Raw genomic sequence first — 22,737 nt, forward strand, 5'->3', positions numbered from 1 at the left:
AAGCTTTTTCCCCATGATGATGATCTTGAGCTGGGAAACATGAATTGATTCTAAAGAGGAAATTAGATGGTGCTTATTACACTGTCTAACTAGTAATCCTCTGTCATTCGTCTGGCGCGTGATGAATGTCCTGCTTTATGCCTACTTCTCCTGCTTACCAATGAGGTGGCGTCAGAGAGAGCCTACACACACACACACACACACACACACACACACACACACACACACACACACACACACACACACACACACACACACACACACACACACACACACACACACACACACACACACACACACACACACACACACGCACGCACACACACACACACACACACACACCTAACTGGCTGTCTAATGAATCGGCATGTGCTCCTGTCCCGTTGACTAAGGATAAGATTATGATGAATATGTTGATTTTCATTTTTCCATTTTCTCTCTCTTTCTTTGCTCTTACCTTCCACCTTTAGTCTCACTTCCTCTTCCCTCCTGTGCTGGTGTGTGTATGGGTGTCCGTGTGCTTGTGCTCGTGTGTGGTTGATTCTGTGTATTTTGTTGTGTGTGTGTGTGTGTGTGTGTGTGTGTGTGTGTGTGTGTGTGTGTGTGTGTGTGTGTGTGTGTGTGTGTGTGTGTGTGTGTGTGTGTGTGTGTGTGACAGATTAGCATGTGTTAACTAACCCCAGGAGCAGGTAGGTAGGCAGGCATGCAGGGTGATTTATCTGAATGCAGCAGACGATAGATAAAACAGGACAGGCACCAGGAAGACCAGATTAGATCCACGGTGGTTCTGTCTATCTCTGATATGATGAACTTTGCACCTCATTCTACTGCTCTCACACCACTAACTCCACTCCCACTCTTAGACTGTTCTTGGAGTGACCAGGGCATCCAAAATCACCCTGTTGGTTGCCTAGGCTGATTGAAGCTGTTTTAACTTGGAAGTTGATGTCGTGGCTCTGTCCTGATGTTTTAAGATTTGGTTTGGTTATGGTTATGTTTGGTTATGTCATGATAAAATGTCTTGGATATGCCTTGACAACAAATACACTTGAACTCATTCAACAGTCTGGTATGAGAGCTATGGTTATGTTGGATGGGTTAGATGTATATAATCCCTGCATTGCTGATGCTATGTATTGGCCATTGAGAAGCTTTGAGGCCACTAGTCATCCATATAGGCTCTCCCCAGTAGGAGCAGTCCTCCATAGGAATGAATGGAACAGTATTTCAATTACAGTTTTTTACAATCACTTTGGCACTAATTTCAGAACCTTGTGGTCATTTTTCAAAACTCTAGACACAAAACTCAAAACAGTCATCACGTGTAACACAGGCTGTCCAATGTTCAAAACATTGCATTGTGCATTCATATCTTTAAAGAAACCTTGCACTTGCAGAATCATTGGTTCAAATAACAAATTTATCATGAAATACCATAGGAACATTCATTTATATCACCCACACACAAGATACCGATAGTTTCACTGTGTAGTTGTTCGTACAATCATTAAATATTGTAGTACAAAATATGTGACACGTTTCATTATGCTATTACACATAAATACATCACTGTAAAAGGACTAGTAGAGAGAATACTACAGACACAGTGGAATCATTGAACAAAATAAAATTTATTTGAATCAAAGCAAAAATAATTATCTACAAAAAAAGAAACAAACTACAGTAAAACATCAACTGCAGTGTTCCTCACCTGGCTTACTGTAAAAACCAAAACAAAGGTTTGATTACTGTACTTCTATATTTCCATCAACCCTGTCTTGTGGATTTGGTCATAGGTTCTCATCCACATCACAATGGATGTTTTCATTAGCCAAACAACTTGGGAAGAATCTTCGGGCGTGGCGAATCCAGGCCTGACGCTGGTCTGCCGTGATGTCATTGCATGCGTCATCCATGGCCTGGAGAAGGGTGGCTTGTTCGTGAGGGCGCCTATCATATACCTTCCACCTCCATGTGGAGAAAAATTCCTCAATCAGGTTTTAGGAAAGGAGAGTATGGGGGGAAGTACAGGGTGGTAAATTGTGGATGGGCCTGAAACCATGCTTGCACCATTTGAGCATGGTGGAACCTGACATTATCCCACACAATGACATAGGTCACACCATCAGCTCTGCAGACCTGATTTAGCTCATCAAGGAAGGTTACATTCGAACAGCGAATCCTGTGGCTGCCTGCAACTCAATATATAGAGTATATAAAGTAGAGAGCTTTAGATGTTGTTCGACCTAACATTAGAACGGACAAGATGCGTAATCTAAGCAACTTTGACTGTGGTATGATTGTTGATGCCACACATGGCGATTCCAGCATCTCAGAAACAGCTGCCTTCCTGGGATTTTTACGCACTACAGTCTCGAGAGTTTACAAAGAATGGTGCGATAACCAAAACAAATTCAGTGAGCGGCAGTTCTGTGGGCCAAAACACCTTGCTAATGAGAGAGGTCAGAGGAGAATGTCCAGACTCATTCAAGCTAACAGAAAGGCCACAAATGCTCAAATAACAGCTGTTTAAACAGTGGTGTGCAGAATGGCATCTCTTAACGTACAACACCATGAATAATTCAGGCTGTTGTGGAGGCAAAAGGGGGTCCTACCCAGTACTAGATAGGTGTACCTAATAAAGTGGCCGGTGAGTGTACAGTAATGTCAAATCTGAAAACATGGTCTGGAAAAGTGGTACATGGGACCATAGAAACAGTGTCTGATAAAGAATGATGATGAAATATTACAGCCATAGATAACGTAGTCCAATTGGTTCATATTCCACGGTAATTGGTGTCAAAGGATCTCGTTATCCTGAAACTTTCATGATCTAAACATAGAATATTGTTTGTCAGTTTCCATAAAACTATGCATTAAGAGTAATGCAACAGTTACTTATCATTTTGAGCAGTTGTATCAATTGATAGTTAGATCATTGTAATGACATGAATAGACAGTCATCTCAGATGTAATGTGTGAATTGCATTTTGAAATGGTAATACTTTGATGTTAAGTTGTGTCATTTTGAACAGGTGATTTTGGTTCAATGAACAAATGATCTTAGCTTTATGTGTATTGTATCCAAGCAATTAGAAAAAGTGTTAAAGTTTTGAAAAATGTGCATTTTGATCATTGGTTGTGAGTTTTGTGTCTAGAGTTTTGAAAAATGACATCAAGGTCTCCGAAATTAGTGCCAAAGTGATTGTATTTTTTTTAAATGTTTCAAGGAAAAAAATTACATTTACATAAGTATTTTTTTGCTGTAGTGGGGACAGTACTTTAAGGAAAATGTTTCTATATATTTAAAAAGTGTACATGTTTATGTTAAGCTGACATAATATACTTTTAAAGTATGCATTAAGGTGTCTGTAATATAATAAATGTGGCAAAAATGAATGTAGACAATAATAAATACATTTGTAATGCTTCCAAAATGGTGGGAGAGTACCAAGATGATACTGATGTACAGTAAAAAGCCGTACATTTTCTGACATGTTCTCTGTATCAGATGTAGAAGAACTCTACTTTATTGATCCATTTAAATTCATCCTCTGCTTTATCCCAAGGGTCAGAGAGCTTTGTGTGCCATATCTCCCGTGTGTGTGTGTGTGTGTGTGTGTGTGTGTGTGTGTGTGTGTGTGTGTGTGTGTGTGTGTGTGTGTGTGTGTGTGTGTGTGTGTGTGTGTGTGTGTGTGTGTGTGTGTGTGTGTGTTTCATGTGGCCGTCTCAGTGTTGATTGATGCTTTGCAGTGACAGCATCCAGCTCACCTAATGACCTTTCACCCCCCCCTGGTGATGCTAGCCATGATGATGAGGATGGTGATGATGAGGAAGATGATTATGATTATGATGATTTCCTGTCATCCTCACTGAAGGTTCCCAGCTCTGCCACATCAAGCTGCTGTCACCGAGACAAGATATGGAGGGACAGCCCCCCCCCCCCCCCCCCCCCCCTCTCTCTCTCGTTATTAGTGTGTTAGATTACCGCCCATGTCACCGGCAGCAAATACACTGAGACCCCTTATATTAGGCTCAGCCGGCTGCTCGAGTGGACCGCCGCAGACCCTGGCACGTACGGTAGCCTCCTGTCTAAGCAGCAGACACCAGTGAACCACAGTCCTTCTACCCTTCTATAGCCTCAAGCCTGGCTTTTAGCTCCATCCACAACCTCAGCCCCGGCCGAGGCCCTACCTCCAGCCCCCTGCCACATCCCCATTCCCAGCCCAACCTCCAATTCCTGGCCAGGTCTCCTTGTACTTGTCCTAGCCCCATTGTGCCCCGGGCCGGCCCAGACCAGCCCCTAGCCCTGGTTTCCAACCTCAACCCCAGGCTCATATCCTAACTCTAACCCTATGCAGCCCCAGCCCTCTCCCTGGTCTGACGTTAGGTTAACGTTGGCTAGCGTTCTCACTACCAGTGCTGTCTAATGGTGGATGGTGGCTAATTACATTCTTTAATGAAGTGCATGCAGCCTGGCCATCGAGCCTCTCCTTCCCCTCGCATTAGTCATTCATCCATCAGCCTGTTCAACTGATGCCTCGCACCACGGCCTAGGTCCACTGGCTGGTGTCACACACACACACACACACACACACACACACACACACACACACACACACACACACACACACACACACACACACACACACACACACATTTTTTAATGTTGCATCAGTAATTGCTTTTTCTACCCCTCCAATCTCACTAACCCCCCTCTAAAGTTTCTCCTCCCAGCCACACATCACGTCTTTTTATGACGATCATTATTGTGGAGCGAGGCTCCAGACTTATGACAGGACAGGTGGAAAAATGTTTCAGCTGAAGATGTCGCTTTGCTTCGGGCTCCTCTTGTTAATTATCCTGAGAGTAATGCATCAACATGATCCGTGTGATACACGAACTGTGTTTAAATACCAATGATATTAATATTAATGATGTTCATTATGAGCCATCAATATGTCAAATAAAGTAGGATACTGGTAAGGATGGGGAGGGGAGGAGGCAGTGTGTGTGTTTGTGTGTGTTTGTATTCAAGAGTGTGTGTGCCAGTCTGTGTGTATGTGTGTGCATGCATGGATTTATTTGTGTGTGTGAGACGGTGTCCCTGGGTTGACTTGTCCTGTCCATCCCCATCTGTCCCCGTCCCCAGTCCCCTCTACAGCCTCTCTACATGTACATTAGCAGCCAGAGAGACGAAGAGGGCTAATTCACCACAATGGTTTCACTGTGCTGTAAAACTCCTTCCTTTGCAGTGTAATAAACTATTCCCCTTGACAAGCTCCTTCCTTCCCGTCCCTCTATATTTATCAATAACCCCACACGTTCCTCCATTATGTCAGCATCTCCCCCTCCAGCCCTGCATACTCAGTCACCAGGCAGAGACAGGAGAGAGGACCGGATGAGGAGAGGAGAAGCCAGAGGCGTCATGGCCGCTTGGTGGTTTAAAAAGGGTTCCTCTCTGACACGGGATGCTGTTTTTATGCATGCTGTGATAGACAATCCGCAGCACATAGAATAGATTTCATACTTTTCACTGTCATATTAAAATTGCCACAGTGTAGGACTGAACTGATTGGTTTAGAGTTAATGTTATTGTAAAACCAGAGGTAACGTTGTAATCTGTGCGGAGAATGTCAGCTTTATAATTATATTTGATCAATAATCACTAGCAAATGGCTTTCTAGGAATGTATTTGTTTCAATCTAGTTTGACATGAGAATAGCTCTGAAACACAATATTTAAGTGTAGTATTTTTTCTGAAATTGTGATTTGAATATTTAAAAATATTGTATAGTCCTTATAACTCAGCACATCACAGTAATGTTTTTAAAGACAAGGAATAGATTCAACCTCAACATTTATTTTGAAGGTGAAGCGTTTTAAACAGCAATTACCCTATATTCAATGGAAATCGATACTCGTACAAAATATGCAAAACTAGTGATAAAACGACCAGTGAATTCCTGAATAAAGCAGGTTATTTGAGGAGAAGTCAGATACTTGATGTTGGAAGTATATTTAGATATGGAAGATAATTCCCCATGTGTACATGTAACGCAGAGTCATAGGGGTAGGAATGGGTGTCTTTTAATTGAGCCGGCAGGCCTGTGAGAGGGGCTATGCTCCAGTGAACCATACCACTTTGCCCGTCTCCCCTCTACCTGGCCGGCCCTACAGCAACAGGCCCATCACTAGAACATGACAGCCTTCAGATGGACTGTGTTGATGATCCAAGTTCAGCCCCACACAGACAGAGAGAGGAGATGCCAAGGTTTTAGTTATAGACAGACACACATGGTGTTGTAGACAGGATACACACACACACAAACATGTACATTAAGTGAGCAGACAATTATTTCCTATGTCAGAAGGACACAAGATGTTAATTGATGAGAGTGTTGATGTCATTCTAGATCTTGCAATACTGTAGGGGAGAGTGGTGTAAGTTGAGAGGAGAATGGGGTAAGTTGACAGAAGAGTGGGGTAAGTTGAGAGGAGAGTGGGGTAGGTTGAGAGGGAGTGGGGTAAGTTGAGAGGGAGTGGGGTAAGTTGAGAGGAGAGTGGGGTGAGTTTAGAGGAGAGTGGGGTAAGTTGACAGGAGAGTGGGGTAAGTTGAGAGGAGAGTGGGGTAAGTTGACAGGAGAATGGGGTAAGTTGAGAGTAGAGTGGGGTAAGTTGAGAGGAGAGTGGGGTGAGTTTAGAGGAGAGTGGGGTAAGTTGAGAGTAGAGTGGGGTAAGTTGAGAGTAGAGTGGGGTGAGTTTAGAGAAGAGTGGGGTAAGTTGACAGGAGAGTGGGGTAAGTTGAGAGGAGAGTGTGGTAAGTTGAGAGGAGAGTGGGGTAAGTTGACAGGAGAGTGGGGTAAGTTGAGAGGAGAGTGGGGTAAGTTGAGAGGAGAGTGGGGTAAGTTGACAGGAGAGTGGGGTAAGTTGAGAGGAGAGTGGGGTAAGTTGAAAGGGAGTGGGGTAAGTTGAGAGGAGAGTGGGGTAAGTTGAGAGGAGAGTGGGGTAAGTTGAGAGGAGAGTGGGGTAAGTTGAGAGGAGAATGGGGTAAGTTGAGAGGAGAGTGGGGTAAGTTGAGAGGAGAGTGGGGTAAGCTGAGAGGAGAATGGGGTAAGTTGAGAGGAGAGTGGGGTAAGTTGAGAGGAGAATGGGGTAAGCTGAGAGGAGAGTGGGGTAAGTTGAGAGGAGAGTGGGGTAAGCTGAGAGGATAATGGGGTAAATTGAGAGGAGAGTGGGGTAAGCTGAGAGGAGAGTGGGGTAAGTTGAGAGGAGAATGGGGTAAGCTGAGAGGAGAATGGGGTAAATTGAGAGGAGAGTGGGGTAAGCTGAGAGGAGAGTGGGGTAAGCTGAGAGGAGAGTGAGGTAAGCTGAGAGGAGAGTGGGGTAACCTGAGAGGAGAGTGGGGTAAGTTGAGAGGAGAATGGGGTAAGTTGAGAGGAGAGTGGGGTAAGTTGACAGGAGAGTGGGGTAAGTTGAGAGGAGAGTGGGGTAAGTTGAGAGGAGAGTGGGGTAAGTTGAGAGGAGAGTGGGGTAAGTTGAGAGGAGAATGGGGTAAGTTGAGAGTAGAGTGGGGTAAGTTGAGAGGAGAGTGGGGTAAGCTGAGAGGAGAATGGGGTAAGTTGAGAGGAGAGTGGGGTAAGTTGAGAGGAGAATGGGGTAAGCTGAGAGGAGAGTGGGGTAAATTGAGAGGAGAGTGGGGTAAGCTGAGAGGATAATGGGGTAAATTGAGAGAAAAGTGGGGTAAGCTGAGAGGAGAGTGGGGTAAGCTGAGAGGAGAGTGGGGTAAGCTGAGAGGAGAATGGGGTAAGTTGAGAGGAGAATGGGGTAAGTTGAGAGGAGAGTGGGGTAAGCTGAGAGGAGAATGGGGTAAGTTGAGAGGAGAATGGGGTAAGTTGAGAGGAGAGTGGCGTAACCTGAGAGGAGAGTGGGGTAAGCTGAGAGGAGAGTGGGGTAACCTGAGAGGAGAGTGGGGTAAGTTGAGAGGAGAATGGGGTAAGTTGAGAGGAGAGTGGGGTAACCTGAGAGGAGAGTGGGGTAACCTGAGAGGAGAGTGGGGTAAGTTGAGAGGAGAGTGGGGTAACCTGAGAGGAGAGTGGGGTAACCTGAGAGGAGAGTGGGGTAAGCTGAGAGGAGAGTGGGGTAAGCTGAGAGGAGAGTGGGGTAAGCTGAGAGTAGAATGGGGTAAGTTGAGAGTAGAGTGGGGTAAGCTGAGAGGAGAGTGGGGTAAGTTGACAGGAGAGTGGGGTAAGCTGAGAGGAGAGTGGGGTAAGTTGAGAGGAGAATGGGGTAAGTTGAGAGAAGAGTGAGTAAGTTGAGAGGAGAGTGGGGTAAGTTGAGAGAATAATGGGGTAAGTTGAGAGGATAATGGGGTAAGTTGAGAGGAGAATGGGGTAAGTTGAGAGGAGAGTGGGGTAAGCTGAGAGGAGAGTGGGGTAAGTTGAGAGGAGAGTGGGGTAAGTTGAGAGGAGAGTGGGGTAAGTTGAGAGGAGAGTGGGGTAAGTTGAGAGGAGAGTGGGGTAAGTTGAGAGGAGAGTGGGGTAAGTTGAGAGGAGAGTGGGGTAGGTTGAGAGTAGAGTGGGGTAAGCTTAGAGGAGAGTGGGGTAAGTTGAGAGTAGAGTGGGGTAAGCTGAGAGGAGAATGGGGTAAGTTGAGAGGAGAGTGGGGTAGGTTGAGAGTAGAGTGGGGTAAGTTGAGAGGAGAATGGGGTAAGTTGAGAGGAGAGTGGGGTAAGTTGAGAGTAGAGTGGGGTAAGCTGAGAGGAGAATGGGGTAAGTTGAGAGTAGAGTGGGGTAAGTTGAGAGGAGAGTGGGGTAAGTTGAGAGGAGAGTGGGGTAAGTTGAGAGGAGAGTGGGGTAAGTTGAGAGGAGAGTGGGGTAAGCTGAGAGGAGAGTGGGGTAGGTTGAGCCATTTTTACATTCAGTATCACTCCGTCAAGGGAAATATAGTGTTCTTTCTAACAAAGATATCTACATACACTGTGTGTACAAAACATTAAGGACAACTGGTATTTTCATGACATAGACTGACCAGGTGAGTCAAAGTGTACAGACTGACCAGGTGAGTCAAAGTGAACAGTATGACCAGGTGAGACAAAGTGAACAGACTGACCAGGTGAGTCAAAGTGAACAGACTGATCAGGTGAATCAAAGTGAACAGACTGACCAGGTGAGTCAAAGTGAACAGACTGATCAGGTGAATCAAAGTGAACAGACTGACCAGGTGAGTCAAAGTGAACAGACTGACCAGGTGAATCAAAGTGAACAGACTGACCAGGTGAGTCAAAGTGAACAGACTGACCAGGTGAGTCAAAGTGAACAGTCTGACCAGGTGAGTCAAAGTGAACAGACTGACCAGGTGAATCAAAGTGAACAGACTGACCAGGTGAGTCAAAGTGAACAGACTGACCAGGTGAATCAAAGTGAACAGACTGACAAGGTGAGTCAAAGTGAACAGACTGACCAGGTGAATCCAAGGGAACAGACTGACCAGGTGAGTCAAAGTGAACATACTGACCAGGTGAGTCAAAGTGAACAGACTGATCAGGTGAGTCAAAGTGAACAGACTGACCAGGTGAGTCAAAGTGAACAGACTGATCAGGTGAATCAAAGTGAACAGACTGACCAGGTGAGTCAAAGTGAACAGACTGACCAGGTGAGTCAAAGTGAACAGACTGACCAGGTGAATCCAAGTGAACAGACTGACCAGGTGAGTCAAAGTGAACAGACGGACCAGGTGAGTCAAAGTGAACAGACTGACCAGGTGAGTCAAAGAGAACAGACTGACCAGGTGAGTCAAAGTGAACAGACTGACCAGGTGAATCAAAGAGAACAGACTGATTAGGTGAGTCAAAGTGAACAGACTGACCAGGTGAGTCAAAGTGAACAGACTGACCAGGTGAGTCAAAGTGAACAGACTGACCAGGTGAGTCAAAGTGAACAGACTGACCAGGTGAGTCAAAGGGAACAGACTGACCAGGTGAATCCAAGTGAACAGACTGACCAGGTGAGTCAAAGTGAACAGATTGACCAGGTGAGTCAAAGTGAACAGACTGACCAGGTGAGTCAAAGTGAACAGACTGACCAGGTGAGTCAAAGAGAAGACTCACCAGGGGGGTAGACTCACCAGGGGGGTGCAACTTAATATAAGGTAGGCATCCTGAATACTTTGTACACTCAGTGTATATTTCAGGATGTTGTATATTCCTGGAAATGATCAGAATGAATGTAAACATTACATTTTGGAAAACAAACCCACTGGGCAAAAACTAGTTGAATCAACATTGTTTCCATGTCATTTTCACCCCAAAAATCTATGTGATGATGTTGAACGTACAGTAGAAAAATTATTGGATTTGCAAAGTCCAATAAGGGCATGTTGTATTTTTTTCTAAAAAACTATTAACCTCTATCCAATGACATGGTGACATTTGTTGTTGATATCACAACTCAACCAAATGTAAATCAGAACAAGATGTTGAACTGACCTCTGTGCTCAGTGGGTAGCTTGCCCACAAAAGTGGTCTCTTGGCACAAATTACCCCAGGTATGGGGTAAGCTGAGCCGCAAGACAGGGTAAGTTAAGCCACCTATACTGAATTAAATATTACCGCTACCTTTTTAAAACTGTCTATCTTTATTTCTCAAACACAGTTCAACACAATCACAATCACTTTTTGTCTTTAAGCATTTTAAGCATTTTTTAATGCAGGCTTAATACCTAACAAACACTTTGTACTTTAAGCATAGGCCAGGCCCTGTTGTTACCTCATATCCCAGCGGTAATGCCTTGCATTAAGCCTGGGAAGAAAATACTTTACTTTTCTCAACTTGCTATTGACTCAGACATTGGCTCATCTTACCCCAAGGCGCTGCACTGCATGGCCTCGGTTTTGCTAGCTCTGACCCAACTTTGCTATTTTGTGATTATTTTGTAGTTTATTTTTACAAAATGTATCAGCAATTATTTCTTACAACCGACAAGAACTCTTGAACATCGGATCGGCAGTTACTAACACCAATTCTCGGCTTCAACTTCAACTCATCTGTCCTTGGCTCTTTCTGTAATATCGTACTACCCAAGACGAAACGCCGGCCTTACAGAGGCGGGGGGGGGGGGGGGGGGGGGTCCTGGTGAGATTAAGGAGAAGGGAAAACCGGCCACCTCTTCCACATCGGTGGGGCTGTAGTGGTGCAGGTCGAGTGTTTCAAGGTCCTCAGTGTCCAAATCACTAAGAAATTAAAATGGTTCAAACACACATGCACAGTCATGAAGGAGGCGCACCAGCACCTCGTCCCCCTCAGGAGGTTAAACAAGTTTGTTATGGGCCCTCAAATCCTCAAAAAGTTATCCAGCGGTACCATTGAGAGCATCTTGACTGGCTGCATCACTGCCTGGTATGGCAATAACACCGCCCTCGAAATAAACTTTTTAGTTTTGCTCTATCTCTGTTCACACACACAGGACCCTACACACTCACAGGACCCTACACACTCACAGGACCCTACACACTCACAGGACCCTACATACACACAGGACCCTACACACACACAGGACCCGACACACTCACAGGACCCTACACAGTCACAGGACCCTACACACTCACAGTACCCTACACACTCACAGGACCCTACACACTCACAGGACCCTACACACTCACAGGACCCTACACACTCAGAGGTTCCTACACATTCACACATAATATGCACATCCATTTATACTGAGTCTATACACATGCACACCCCCTCACATACAAACAGCTGCTACTCTGCATGTTTATCTTATGTCCTGTTGCGTAGTCACCTTAACCCCTATACATATCTACCTCTATCCAGTATCCCTGCACATTGTAAATATGGTACTGGAACTGACCCTGTATTTTCTCTGCTTACTTACTTACTGATTGTGTTCTTCATATTTCTTCTTATTTCTTGTGTTTTTTCTGGTATTACATTGTTATTGATTATTGCATTGTTGGGTTTTGAGTTTGAAAGAAAGGTTTTTCACTGTACTTCACTGAAACATGAAGCATCATGAAATCTCTTACACAAAATATTAATTTGGCATGGTGAAAATCATTTTTTTTTAACTTAAGACTTTTTTCCATGTGGTTTCTCACTTCACAGGCTCCATTTGGTCAAATTATACATATAATGTGTATGGTTCCCTAGAAGCAAGGGTGGCTCAACTTACCCCTGTGGCTCAACTTACCCCACTCTCCCCTACTATTATACACACAAGAATCCCCCAACATACAGGTAATGCAGGGAGAAGCAGACATTGTTACCTACATACAAACTGCTGTTGTTGTAGTGTGTGACCTGAATAATGTATCCTGTGTCTTCCGTATGGCATGTGTCTGATCACACACAACCCCCCCAAACACACATGGCATGTGGGGGATGGGGGGGGGGGGGAATCACAAACACTTAAAGATGCAAATGACCATGATGTTTTATGCTAAAAGTTAGGTGTGTGGACGAATGAGCTGGCTAACCCTGGCTGAGAGAGCTGAGCGTTGGGATTAGATGGAGACGGCTGATCACATCTCCTCTGCCGCCTGCTTTGCATGAGAATTGGAAATATTTAATCTGTGTGTGGCGGGCAGGCGGGCTGGCAGGTTTTGCCCAGACCAAGCTGCTCTCTGTTGCTGTGTCCTTACTAACGTCCCAACCACCAGCCGCCAGCCGCCAGCCGCCAGCCACCAACCGCCAGCCACCAGCCACCAGCCACCGACCACCAGCCACCGGCCACCAGCCACCGGCCACCAGCCACCGGCCACCAGCCACCGGCCACCAGCCACCGGCCACCAGCCACCAGCCACCAGCCACCAGTCACCAGCCACAGACCATGGAAGTTAGCTTTAGCTTTAGTAAACCAGGGTAAGGCCTTAGTCAGTGGGGGTGAGCCATAGGAAGTACTGTAAATGGGGTTGGTCTTGAGCGTGTGGATGTGAGTTGAGAGTGTGGATGTGAGTTGAGAGTGTGGATGTGAGTTGAGTGTGTGGATGTGAGTTGAGCGTGTGGATGTGAGTTGAGCGTGTGAGTGTGTGGATGTGAGTTGAGTGTGTGGATGTGAGTTGAGCGTGTGGATGTGAGTTGAGTGTGTGGATGTGAGTTGAGCGTGTGGATGTGAGTTGAGCGTGTGGATGTGAGTTGAGTGTGTGGATGTGAGTTGAGCGTGTGGATGTGAGTTGAGTGTGTGGATGTGAGTTGAGTGTGGATGTGAGTTGAGCGTGTGGATGTGAGTTGAGTGTGTGGATGTGAGTTGAGTGTGTGGATGTGAGTTGAGTGTGTGGATGTGAGTTGAGTGTGGATGTGAGTTGAGCGTGTGGATGTGAGTTGAGCGTGTGGATGTGAGTTGAGCGTGTGGATGTGAGTTGAGCGTGTGGATGTGAGTTGAGCGTGTGGATGTGAGTTGAGCGTGTGGATGTGAGTTGAGCGTGTGGATGTGAGTTGAGCGTGTGGATGTGAGTTGAGCGTGTGGATGTGAGTTGAGCGTGTGGATGTGAGTTGAGCGTGTGGATGTGAGTTGAGCGTGTGGATGTGAGTTGAGCGTGTGGATGTGAGTTGAGCGTGTGGATGTGAGTTGAGTGTGTGGATGTGAGTTGAGTGTGTGAGTGTGTGGATGTGAGTTGAGCGTGTGGATGTGAGTTGAGTGTGTGGATGTGAGTTGAGTGTGTGAGTGTGTGGATGTGAGTTGAGCGTGTGGATGTGAGTTGAGTGTGTGGATGTGAGTTGAGTGTGTGGATGTGAGTTGAGCGTGTGGATGTGAGTTGAGTGTGTGAGAGTGTGGATGTGAGTTGAGTGTGTGAGAGTGTGGATGTGAGTTGAGTGTGTGAGAGTGTGGATGTGAGTTGAGTGTGTGAGAGTGTGGATGTGAGTTGAGTGTGTGAGAGTGTGGATGTGAGTTGAGTGTGTGAGAGTGTGGATGTGAGTTGAGTGTGTGAGAGTGTGGATGTGAGTTGAGTGTGTGAGTGTGTGGATGTGAGTTGAGTGTGTGGATGTGAGTTGAGCGTGTGGATGTGAGTTGAGTGTGGATGTGAGTTGAGCGTGTGGATGTGAGTTGAGTGTGTGTATTTGAGTTGAGTGTGTGGATGTGAGTTGAGTGTGTGGATGTGAGTTGAGCGTGTGGATGTGAGTTGAGTGTGTGGATGTGAGTTGAGCGTGTGGATGAGTGTGTGGATGTGAGTTGAGCGTGTGGATGTGAGTTGAGTGTGTGGATGTGAGTTGAGCGTGTGGATGTGAGTTGAGTGTGTGGATGTGAGTTGAGCGTGTGGATGAGTGTGTGGATGTGAGTTGAGCGTGTGGATGTGAGTTGAGTGTGTGGATGTGAGTTGAGCGTGTGGATGTGAGTTGAGTGTGGATGTGAGTTGAGCGTGTGGATGTGAGTTGAGTGTGTGGATTTGAGTTGAGTGTGTGGATGTGAGTTGAGTGTGTGGATGTGAGTTAGTTAGTTGTGTTGGCAGATGGCCGTTTGTCTGTGTTGGGATGAGCTGGGATGCAAGTGATATCTTTAAAGCAACGTATCAATACCGTATTTAATGTATATAAAATTATGAACAGGCTTTAGAATGAGGGAATAGGCCTAGTGTAACTAGGACTACCATTTACAGTGTGTGTTTGTAAACGTGTGTCTTGGTCTGTGATGGCAACTAAGTTTAACATTCTGTTTCAGTCTACTCATTAATGTGATCGTGTGTCAGTGAGTCTTTGTGCCATCTATCAATCCTCTCTCTGTCTCTCTCTTTCCATCTCTCTTTCTCTCTCTCTCTCTTCTCCCCCTCTCTCTCTCCTCATATCTCCTTCTCATCCCCCTCTCTCTCTCCTCATACCTCCTTCTCCCCCTCTCTCTCTCCTCATATCTCCTTCTCATCCCTCTTACACTTCTGTTGGGGGAAATTACAATTGTTTTATTCCTTTCTTTTCTCTTTTTCTCCTTCTCTCTTTCTCTTCTTCTCTATTTTTCTTCTTCCACTTCTTCAGAGGACTATGTTTTCTCATGCATCTCATATACGTATTACTGAATGAAAAAAAGGGTGTCCCCTCGCTGTGCCAGTAATTTCCTGTTTGTGTGGCGCTCCGTAGTGGCGCTCCATCATGTCGCCCCTCATCTCACTTGGCTTTCGCCGAAACCCTCTGGTGTGAACGAGAGAGGGAGTGAGAAGAGAGAGAGGGAGTGAGAAGAGAGAGAGGGAGTGAGAGGAGAGAGAGGGAGTGAGTGAGAGGAGAGAAGGGGAGTGAGAGGAGAGAGAGGGAGTGAGAGGAGAGATAGGGAGTGAGAGGAGAGAAAGGGAGTGAGAAGAGAGTGAGGGAGTGAGAAGAGAGAGTGGGAGTGAGAGGAGAGAGGGGGAGTGAGAAGAGCGAGATGGAGTGAGAAGAGAGAGAAGGAGTGAGAGGAGAGAGAGGGAGTGAGAAGAGAGAGGGGGAGTGAGAAGAGAGAGAGGGAGTGAGAAGAGAGAGAGGGAGTGAGAAGAGCGAGATGGAGTGAGAAGAGAGAGAGGGAGTGAGAGGAGAGAGGGGGGCTGAGAAGAGAGAGAGGGAGTGAGAAGAGCGAGATGGAGTGAGAAGAGAGAGAAGGAGTGAGAGGAGAGAGAGGGAGTGAGAAGAGAGAGGGGGAGTGAGAAGAGAGAGAGGGAGTGAGAAGAGAGAGAGGGAGTGAGGAGAGAGAGGGAGTGAGAGGAGAGAGATGGAGTGAGAAGAGAGAGAGGGAGTGAGAAGAGAGAGAGGAAGTGAGAGCAGAGAGGGGGAGTGAGAAGAGAGAGAGGGAGTGAGAAGAGAGAGAGGAAGTGAGAGGAGAGAGGGGGAGTGAGAAGAGAGAGATGGAGTGAGAAGAGAGAGAGGGAGTGAGAAGAGAGAGAGGAAGTGAGAGGAGAGAGGGGGAGTGAGAAGAGAGAGAGGGAGAGAAAGAAAGAAAAAAAACAGGATGATAACAAAAGCAGCTCGGATTTCACAAACACATATTTCATCAATCATGTGAATATGTGTGAGTGATTATACACAGCTGTGGCAGGGTTAGGCCTGATCACCATATATCACAATGGCTGCTTTCATATCTCACACGCACTGATTTGTTTCTGGCTGCAGATAGCCTCTCCCCTCCAAACACACACACACACACACACACACACACACACACACACACACACACACACACACACTTGCTGTTTTTTTATTTAACCTTTATTTAACTAGGCAAGTCAGTTAAGAACAAATTCTTATTTACAATGACGGCCAGCTAAAGTCAGTGAAATAGACACATTTCTCTGAAATGACGTCCCTCTCTCCAAGCCCCAGATTAGATGTAGATCCAGGAAAAGGCCTAATTCAGGTTTAGTTAATCAGGGACTAGAAGATGAGATATCACCACATAGATTCATCTTACCTCTGGACTACACAATATGAGAACTTTGATACATGAGTCTTAGCTACCGTCCAAGGATAGATTAATACATGATAACATGATAAACAAATTAAATGAGTAACATGTCATCTGGAGCTGGATTGGTTTTTAAGAATTATCTTTATTTTAGTCATACTGACATTTAATGGCCACATACAATGGGCAGCATTGTTATGGCCTGAACTGAATTTGATTATCCGTTGTTTCCCTCCAAACATTATTTTAGTTTAATGGATGGTCTGTATGGTTTGTATAAACTGCTTAAATGAGAAGTGTTTTGAGGATGCACCATGGGTTATACTCAAAGTGTGTGTAGTCATTTCTGTATTGTGTCACATCAGTGTCACAGTACCCTGGGCATGCTCCACAATCAGAGAGAGAGAGAAAGAGCGAGAGCAGAGAGAGAGGAGAGAAAGATGTAGAGAGAGAGAGCAGAGAGAGAGGAGAGAAAGATGTAGAGAGAGAGAGAGAGAGAGAGAGAGAGAGAGAGAGAGAGAGAGAGAGAGAGAGACAGAGAGAGAGAGAGAAAGATAGTTGTAGAGAGAGATGTAGAGAGAGAGAGAGCTGCAGAAAGAGTGTTTGAGGCAGAATTAGCCATGTATGAAAGACCTCAGTTCCAGCCTCAAACAGAGAATTAGAAATTACACCGCCAACTCTCTCTCTCTCTCTCTCTCTCTCTCTCCCTCTCTCTCTCTCCATCTCTCTCTCTCACTCCCCTTCTGAGTGGTTGAAGCAACGTAACTCATTTCGGCTGGGCCGGGGCCGGTGTCAGGGTGCCTGAATACTAGAAGTGTGTGGGACACATTAGGACTTGACAGGTCCCTTCTTGAAATAAGTGAAATTAATGGAGCTCTTTTCATGTCGGACAAGGCAGCGGCACCCCTTTCACGCCGCTTACAGTCACCAAAAAGTCAATAGTTTTTTATTACTCCTCAGGTCGACCTACATTCCACACTACAAGTGCTAGACCCACTAATTGGTTTCAGTTTGTGGAAAGGGACAGAAAAAAATTCTTAATCCCAAAGAACACTGAAGCAAATAAATCAATCTCATATTTTCCCCCGTCTTTTTATCATTGATTTGGAGGGGGAGCGAGGAAAGGAGGGAGAGATAGTGAAAGAGAGGATAAATGGTTAGAACGCTGGTCCCCTGAGGTAATAAAATCTATGGTGTTAATGGAGGGGTTTGGTTAAAGTGGTCTGAACTGATGACATCAACCACCGAGCCACGGCCTGTTCACCCCGCTATCAGCCAGAAGGCGAGGTCAGTACAGGTGCATCAAAGCTGGGACAGAGAGACTGAAAAACAGCTTCTATCTCAAGGCCATCAGACTGTTAAACAGTCATCACTAACATTGAGTGGAAAATAAGTATTTGGTCAATAACAAAAGTTTATCTCAATACTTTGTTATATACCCTTTGTTGGCAATGACAGAGGTCAAACGTTTTCTGTAAGTCTTCACAAGGTTTTCACACACTGTTGCTGTTATTTTGGCCCATTCCTCCATGCAGATCTCCTCTAGAGCAGTGATGTTTTGGGGCTGTTGCTGGGAAACATGGACTTTCAACTCCCAAAGATTTTCTATGGGGTTGAGATCTGGAGACTGGCTAGGCCACTCCAGGACCTTGAAATGCTTCTTACGAAGCCACTTCTTCGTTGCCCGGGCGGTGTGTTTGGGATCATTGTCATGCTGAAAGACCCAGCCACGTTTCATCTTCAATGCCCTTGCTGATGGTAGGCTTTGTTACTTTGGTCCCAGCTCTCTGCAGGTCATTCACTAGGTCCCCCCGTGTGGTTCTGGGATTTTTGCTCACCGTTCTTGTGATCATTTTGACCCCACGGGGTGAGATATTGCGTGGAGCCCCAGATCGAGGGAGATTATCAGTGGTCTTGTATGTCTTCCATTTCCTAATAATTGCTCCCGCAGTTGATTTCTTCAAACCAAGCTGCTTACCTATTGCAGATTCAGTCTTCCCAGCCTGGTGCAGGTCTACAATTTTGTTTCTGGTGTCCTTTGACAGCTCTTTGGTCTTGGCCATAGTGGAGTTTGGAGTGTGACTGTTTGAGGTTGTGGACAGGTGTCTTTTATACTGATAACAAGTTCAAACAGGTGCCATTAATACAGGTAACAAGTGGAGGACAGAGGAGCCTCTTAAAGAAGAAGTTACAGGTCTGTGAGAGCCAGAAATCTTGCTTGTTTGTAGGTGACCAAATACTTATTTTCCACCATAATTTACAAATAAATTCATAAAAAATCCTACAATGTGATTTACTGGATTTTCTTTTCTCATTTTGTCTGTCATAGTTGAAGTGTACCTATGATGACAATTACAGGCCTCTCTCATCTTTTTAAGTGGGAGAACTTGCACAATTGGTGGCTGGCTAAATACTTTTTTTGCCCCACTGTATATTACTGCACTGTCGGAGCTAGAAGCACAAGCGTTTCGCTACACCTGCAATAACATCTGGTAATCACGTGTATGTGACCAATACAATTTGATTTCAGTTGCTTTGATTTGATGAGGTGACCTATATCTAAGGGGTTTCCAACCCAGTACATCAAGGTTATACATCAGGCTCACACAAACAAGTAGTCAATCCAAAATCTGCTATTAATTGTGTTAAAGACAACAGAAACCCCAATATACTAACTCCCACGCAAATAGAATAAATAATGTTACAAATGATAACATTCATTATATTTAACACGTAATACACAATGTATCAACTACCATGTTAATAGCAATTGGCACTCATTAGGTTGCATAATCTATCCTATACAATACACAGACAACACAGAGATATACAGGCAGTGAATGACAAGTGGACTGAAATTCAGTCACTTCAAGTGGTACAATTGAAATCCAATTAAATCATTGATAACTGTAATTTATTTTCAATTCTGATTTTTTTTAATCCTTGAATTGAGAACCCCCAAACCAGATTAGGACCAATTTAAAGCCTTTATTTACATTCATTTGTCAGAAGTGTGGAGAGACAACAGTTTTAGTTTTTAGAGTTGTGCTGTGTTCCAGAGTGAGGTCAGTTTTGCTAGTGGACAGACAGAAGGACGGGTGTACAGACGGACGAACGGAGGGACAGTGTCAAGCTAAACTAAACTAAAGTGAAGTGGCAGCGGTTAGCCTCTTCAAGAAATGACACCACTGCCACAAATTGATATGACACTTTGACCCCCCATCCTCTATGTTTGTTCCAGGAGAGTTTATGTATCTCCGTTCCTGCTTCCACAGCTCTGGCAGGTTTTGGGTTGTGGGGCGTGGGGGGGGTCGGGATGTCCGGGTGCAAAGGGAGCTGTCACACGCATCTCCTGTCTCTGCGTTCTGCGTCAGTCCCTGCCCACTACCCCCTGGCTACTACACCACAGAGGGAGGGGGGCACACACACACTTGTGCACACACACACATACTTATGTAGTCAAGTTATCGTTACTGTGTATCTAGTATTACTGTACATGTTTTACTTTTCTATTATTTAACTATTTTCTTTCTCTCTGCATTGTTGGGAAGGGCCCGTAAGTAAAAATGTCAATGTTAGTCTACACCTTTGGTTACGAAGCATGTGACGAATAACAAAGAAAATAAAATGTTATTGGTACTATACACAGAATTAGGAGATGTTATTGTGGGTGTAGCGAAATGCTTGTGTTCCTAGCTCCAACAGTGCAGTAATATCTAACAATATTACACACAAAGTTAAAAAAAATATATAATTGAATTAGGAAATATATAAATATTAAGACGACTCCGGAATATAAATATACACAATAAATTCAAAAGTATTTTGAAATAAGTGGATTTGGCTATTTCAGCCACACCCGTTGCTGACAGGTGTATAAAATCGAGCACACAGCCATGCAATCTCCATAGACAGACATTGGCAGTAGAATGGCCTTACTGAAGAGCTCAGTGACTTTCAACGTGGCACCTTCATAGGATGCCACCCTTCCAACAAGTCAGTCCGTCATGTCTGCCCTGCTAGAGCTGCCCCTGTCAACTGTAAGTGCTGTTATTGTGAAGTGGAAACGTCTAGGAGCAACAACGGCTCAGCCAATAAGTAAGTGGTAGACCTTACAAGGGCGCGCGGAGTGCTGAAGCGCATTAAAATCGTCTTCACGCTTCCCCATCTGGCAGTACGATGGATGAATCTGGGTTTGGTGGACGCCAGGAGAATGCTACCTGCCTCAATGCATAGTGCCAACTGTTAAGTTTGGTGGAGGAGGAATTAATGGTCTGGGGCTGTTTTTCATGGTTCGGGCTAGGCTTCTTAGTTCCAGTGAAGGGAAATCTTAACGCTACATCATACTGTGCAATGACATTCTAGACAATTCTGTGCTTGCAACTTTGTGGCAACAGTTTGGGGAAGGCCCTTTCCTGTTTCAGCATGACAATACCACAGTGCACAAAGCGAGGTCCATACAGAATTGGTTTGTCGAGATTGGTGTGGAAGAACTTGACTGGCCTGACAGAGCCCTGACCTCAAACCCATCAAACACCTTTGGGATTAATTGGAAAACCAACTGCGAGCCAGGCCTAATCACCCAACATCAGTGATTGACCTCACTAATGCTCATGGCTGAATGGAAGCAAATCCCCGCAGCAATGTTCCAACATCTAGTGGAAAGCTTTCCCAGAAGAGTGGAGGCTGTTATAGCAGTAAAGGGGGGACCAACTCCATATTAAAACTTCTTGTCAATAGGGGGCGCTGTTAGCACTATGTGATCTTGACGTTCCCAAATTAAACTGCCTCGTACTCAATTCTTACTCGTACAATATGGATACTATTATTACTATTGGATAGAAAACAGTCTCTAGTTTCTAAAACCGTTTGAATTATATCTGTGAGTGAAACAGAACTGGACTTAGAGCAATTTCCCTATGCGAGAATGCCAAATTTTCCAACCTGCTCTCAGACCTGTGTATAACTCTGCCTGTCTTCTTTTGGTTGAGATGCACTGCATACGCCTTCCCCTGGTTGTTAGCGAATAGGGAGACTTGAAATGGAGTCTCTACGTAGTTCCCAAAGGTTATAAATCCCTTGGCAAAGACGTGTATCGTTCTTTTCCCCTTCGCTCTGACGCACTGAGGACCTTGGCACGTTCTACTGGAAACATCGGTTACAGATCTTAGACATTTCCGGCTGTGTTTTAATTCGATATAGGCTTTAAAGACATCATAATCTTGTTAATTTGAACCAAATTATATCAGTTTATGTCAGTATATTGCGATTTTCGGGTATTTATTTTCGTGGCGTTGTAGGAAGTTGGGTATCTCTCTCTCTCATGCTATTGTTTACTGCTACTTGCAACGCTGAAGAGGACGTTCTCCAACCTAGCAACTATTCTTTTGGACACAGGACACCTATCCCAAGATTCTGATGAGAGTTCATCAAAAAGTAAGAACTATTTATGCTGATAATTCGTTGTTCTGTTGAAAAAAGTCAAATGCATAAGCCGCCATTACTTGTAGTGTAGCCTTGCTTTATCGCACGCTGTATTTTGAAGTAACGTTAACCTCTAACGAGCCTCTACCCCGGATCCGGGAGCACCCCCCACCCCCCCCACACTGATTAGCATCGCTAGCATAGCGTCACAATTAAATAGTAGCATCTAAATATCATTAAATCACAAGTCCAAGACACCTAATGAAAGATACAGATCTTGTGAATAAAGCCACCATTTCAGATTTTTAAAATGTTTTACAAGGAAGACACAATATGTAAATCTATTAGCTAAACACGTTAGCAAAAATCACAATTTTTCTTTTTCCACCATTTTCTCTCAACACCAGTAGCTATCACTAATTCGGCTAAACTAAGATATTGATAGCCACTAACCAAGAAAAAACCTTGCAGTTTAATCTGTAGAGTTAATTATGCTAATGCAAAATAGCACCCCCTATAGTTGCAAGAAGTTAATTTTAAAAATGTAACCCAGCGATTGCATTAAGAATTAATTTGTCTTTCAATTGCTGTCCAACCTGTATTTTTTTTGTCAAGTTTATGAATAGTTTTCGATTAGAATAGGTGCCTCTCCAAGATGGCGCCGGACAGATTGCTTGAGGTTTTGGACACTATTCTCATTGTATAAGCGCGATTTGTGCCGCTAAATATGCACATTTTCGAACAAACTCTATAATATAGCGTTATATTAGCTTACCACAATAGCAAACATCACACCAGCATTGATTCAAGGCAAAAATAGTGATAACGTATAAACCACCAAAATATATAAATTTTTTCACTAACCTTCTCAGAATTCTTCAGATGACAGTCCTATAACATCATATTACACATTGCATATAGAGTTTGTTCTAAACA

At 44.7% G+C, this 22,737-nt stretch overlaps 1 protein-coding gene across 1 annotated transcript in view; it reads left to right on the plus strand.

The window, feature by feature from the left end:
• Positions 1-22,737, plus strand: part of LOC129812085 (kinesin-like protein KIF13B) — a 132,118-nt gene that overhangs the window by 32,047 nt on the left and 77,334 nt on the right. The window contains exon 4 of the mRNA XM_055864036.1: positions 12,608-12,871. Within this exon, the coding sequence (XP_055720011.1) occupies positions 12,608-12,871 (264 nt within the window). The remainder of the gene's footprint in view (positions 1-12,607; positions 12,872-22,737) is intronic.

This window comes from Salvelinus fontinalis, chromosome 15, assembly GCF_029448725.1.
Source record: "Salvelinus fontinalis isolate EN_2023a chromosome 15, ASM2944872v1, whole genome shotgun sequence".
Classification (NCBI taxonomy): domain Eukaryota; kingdom Metazoa; phylum Chordata; class Actinopteri; order Salmoniformes; family Salmonidae; genus Salvelinus; species Salvelinus fontinalis.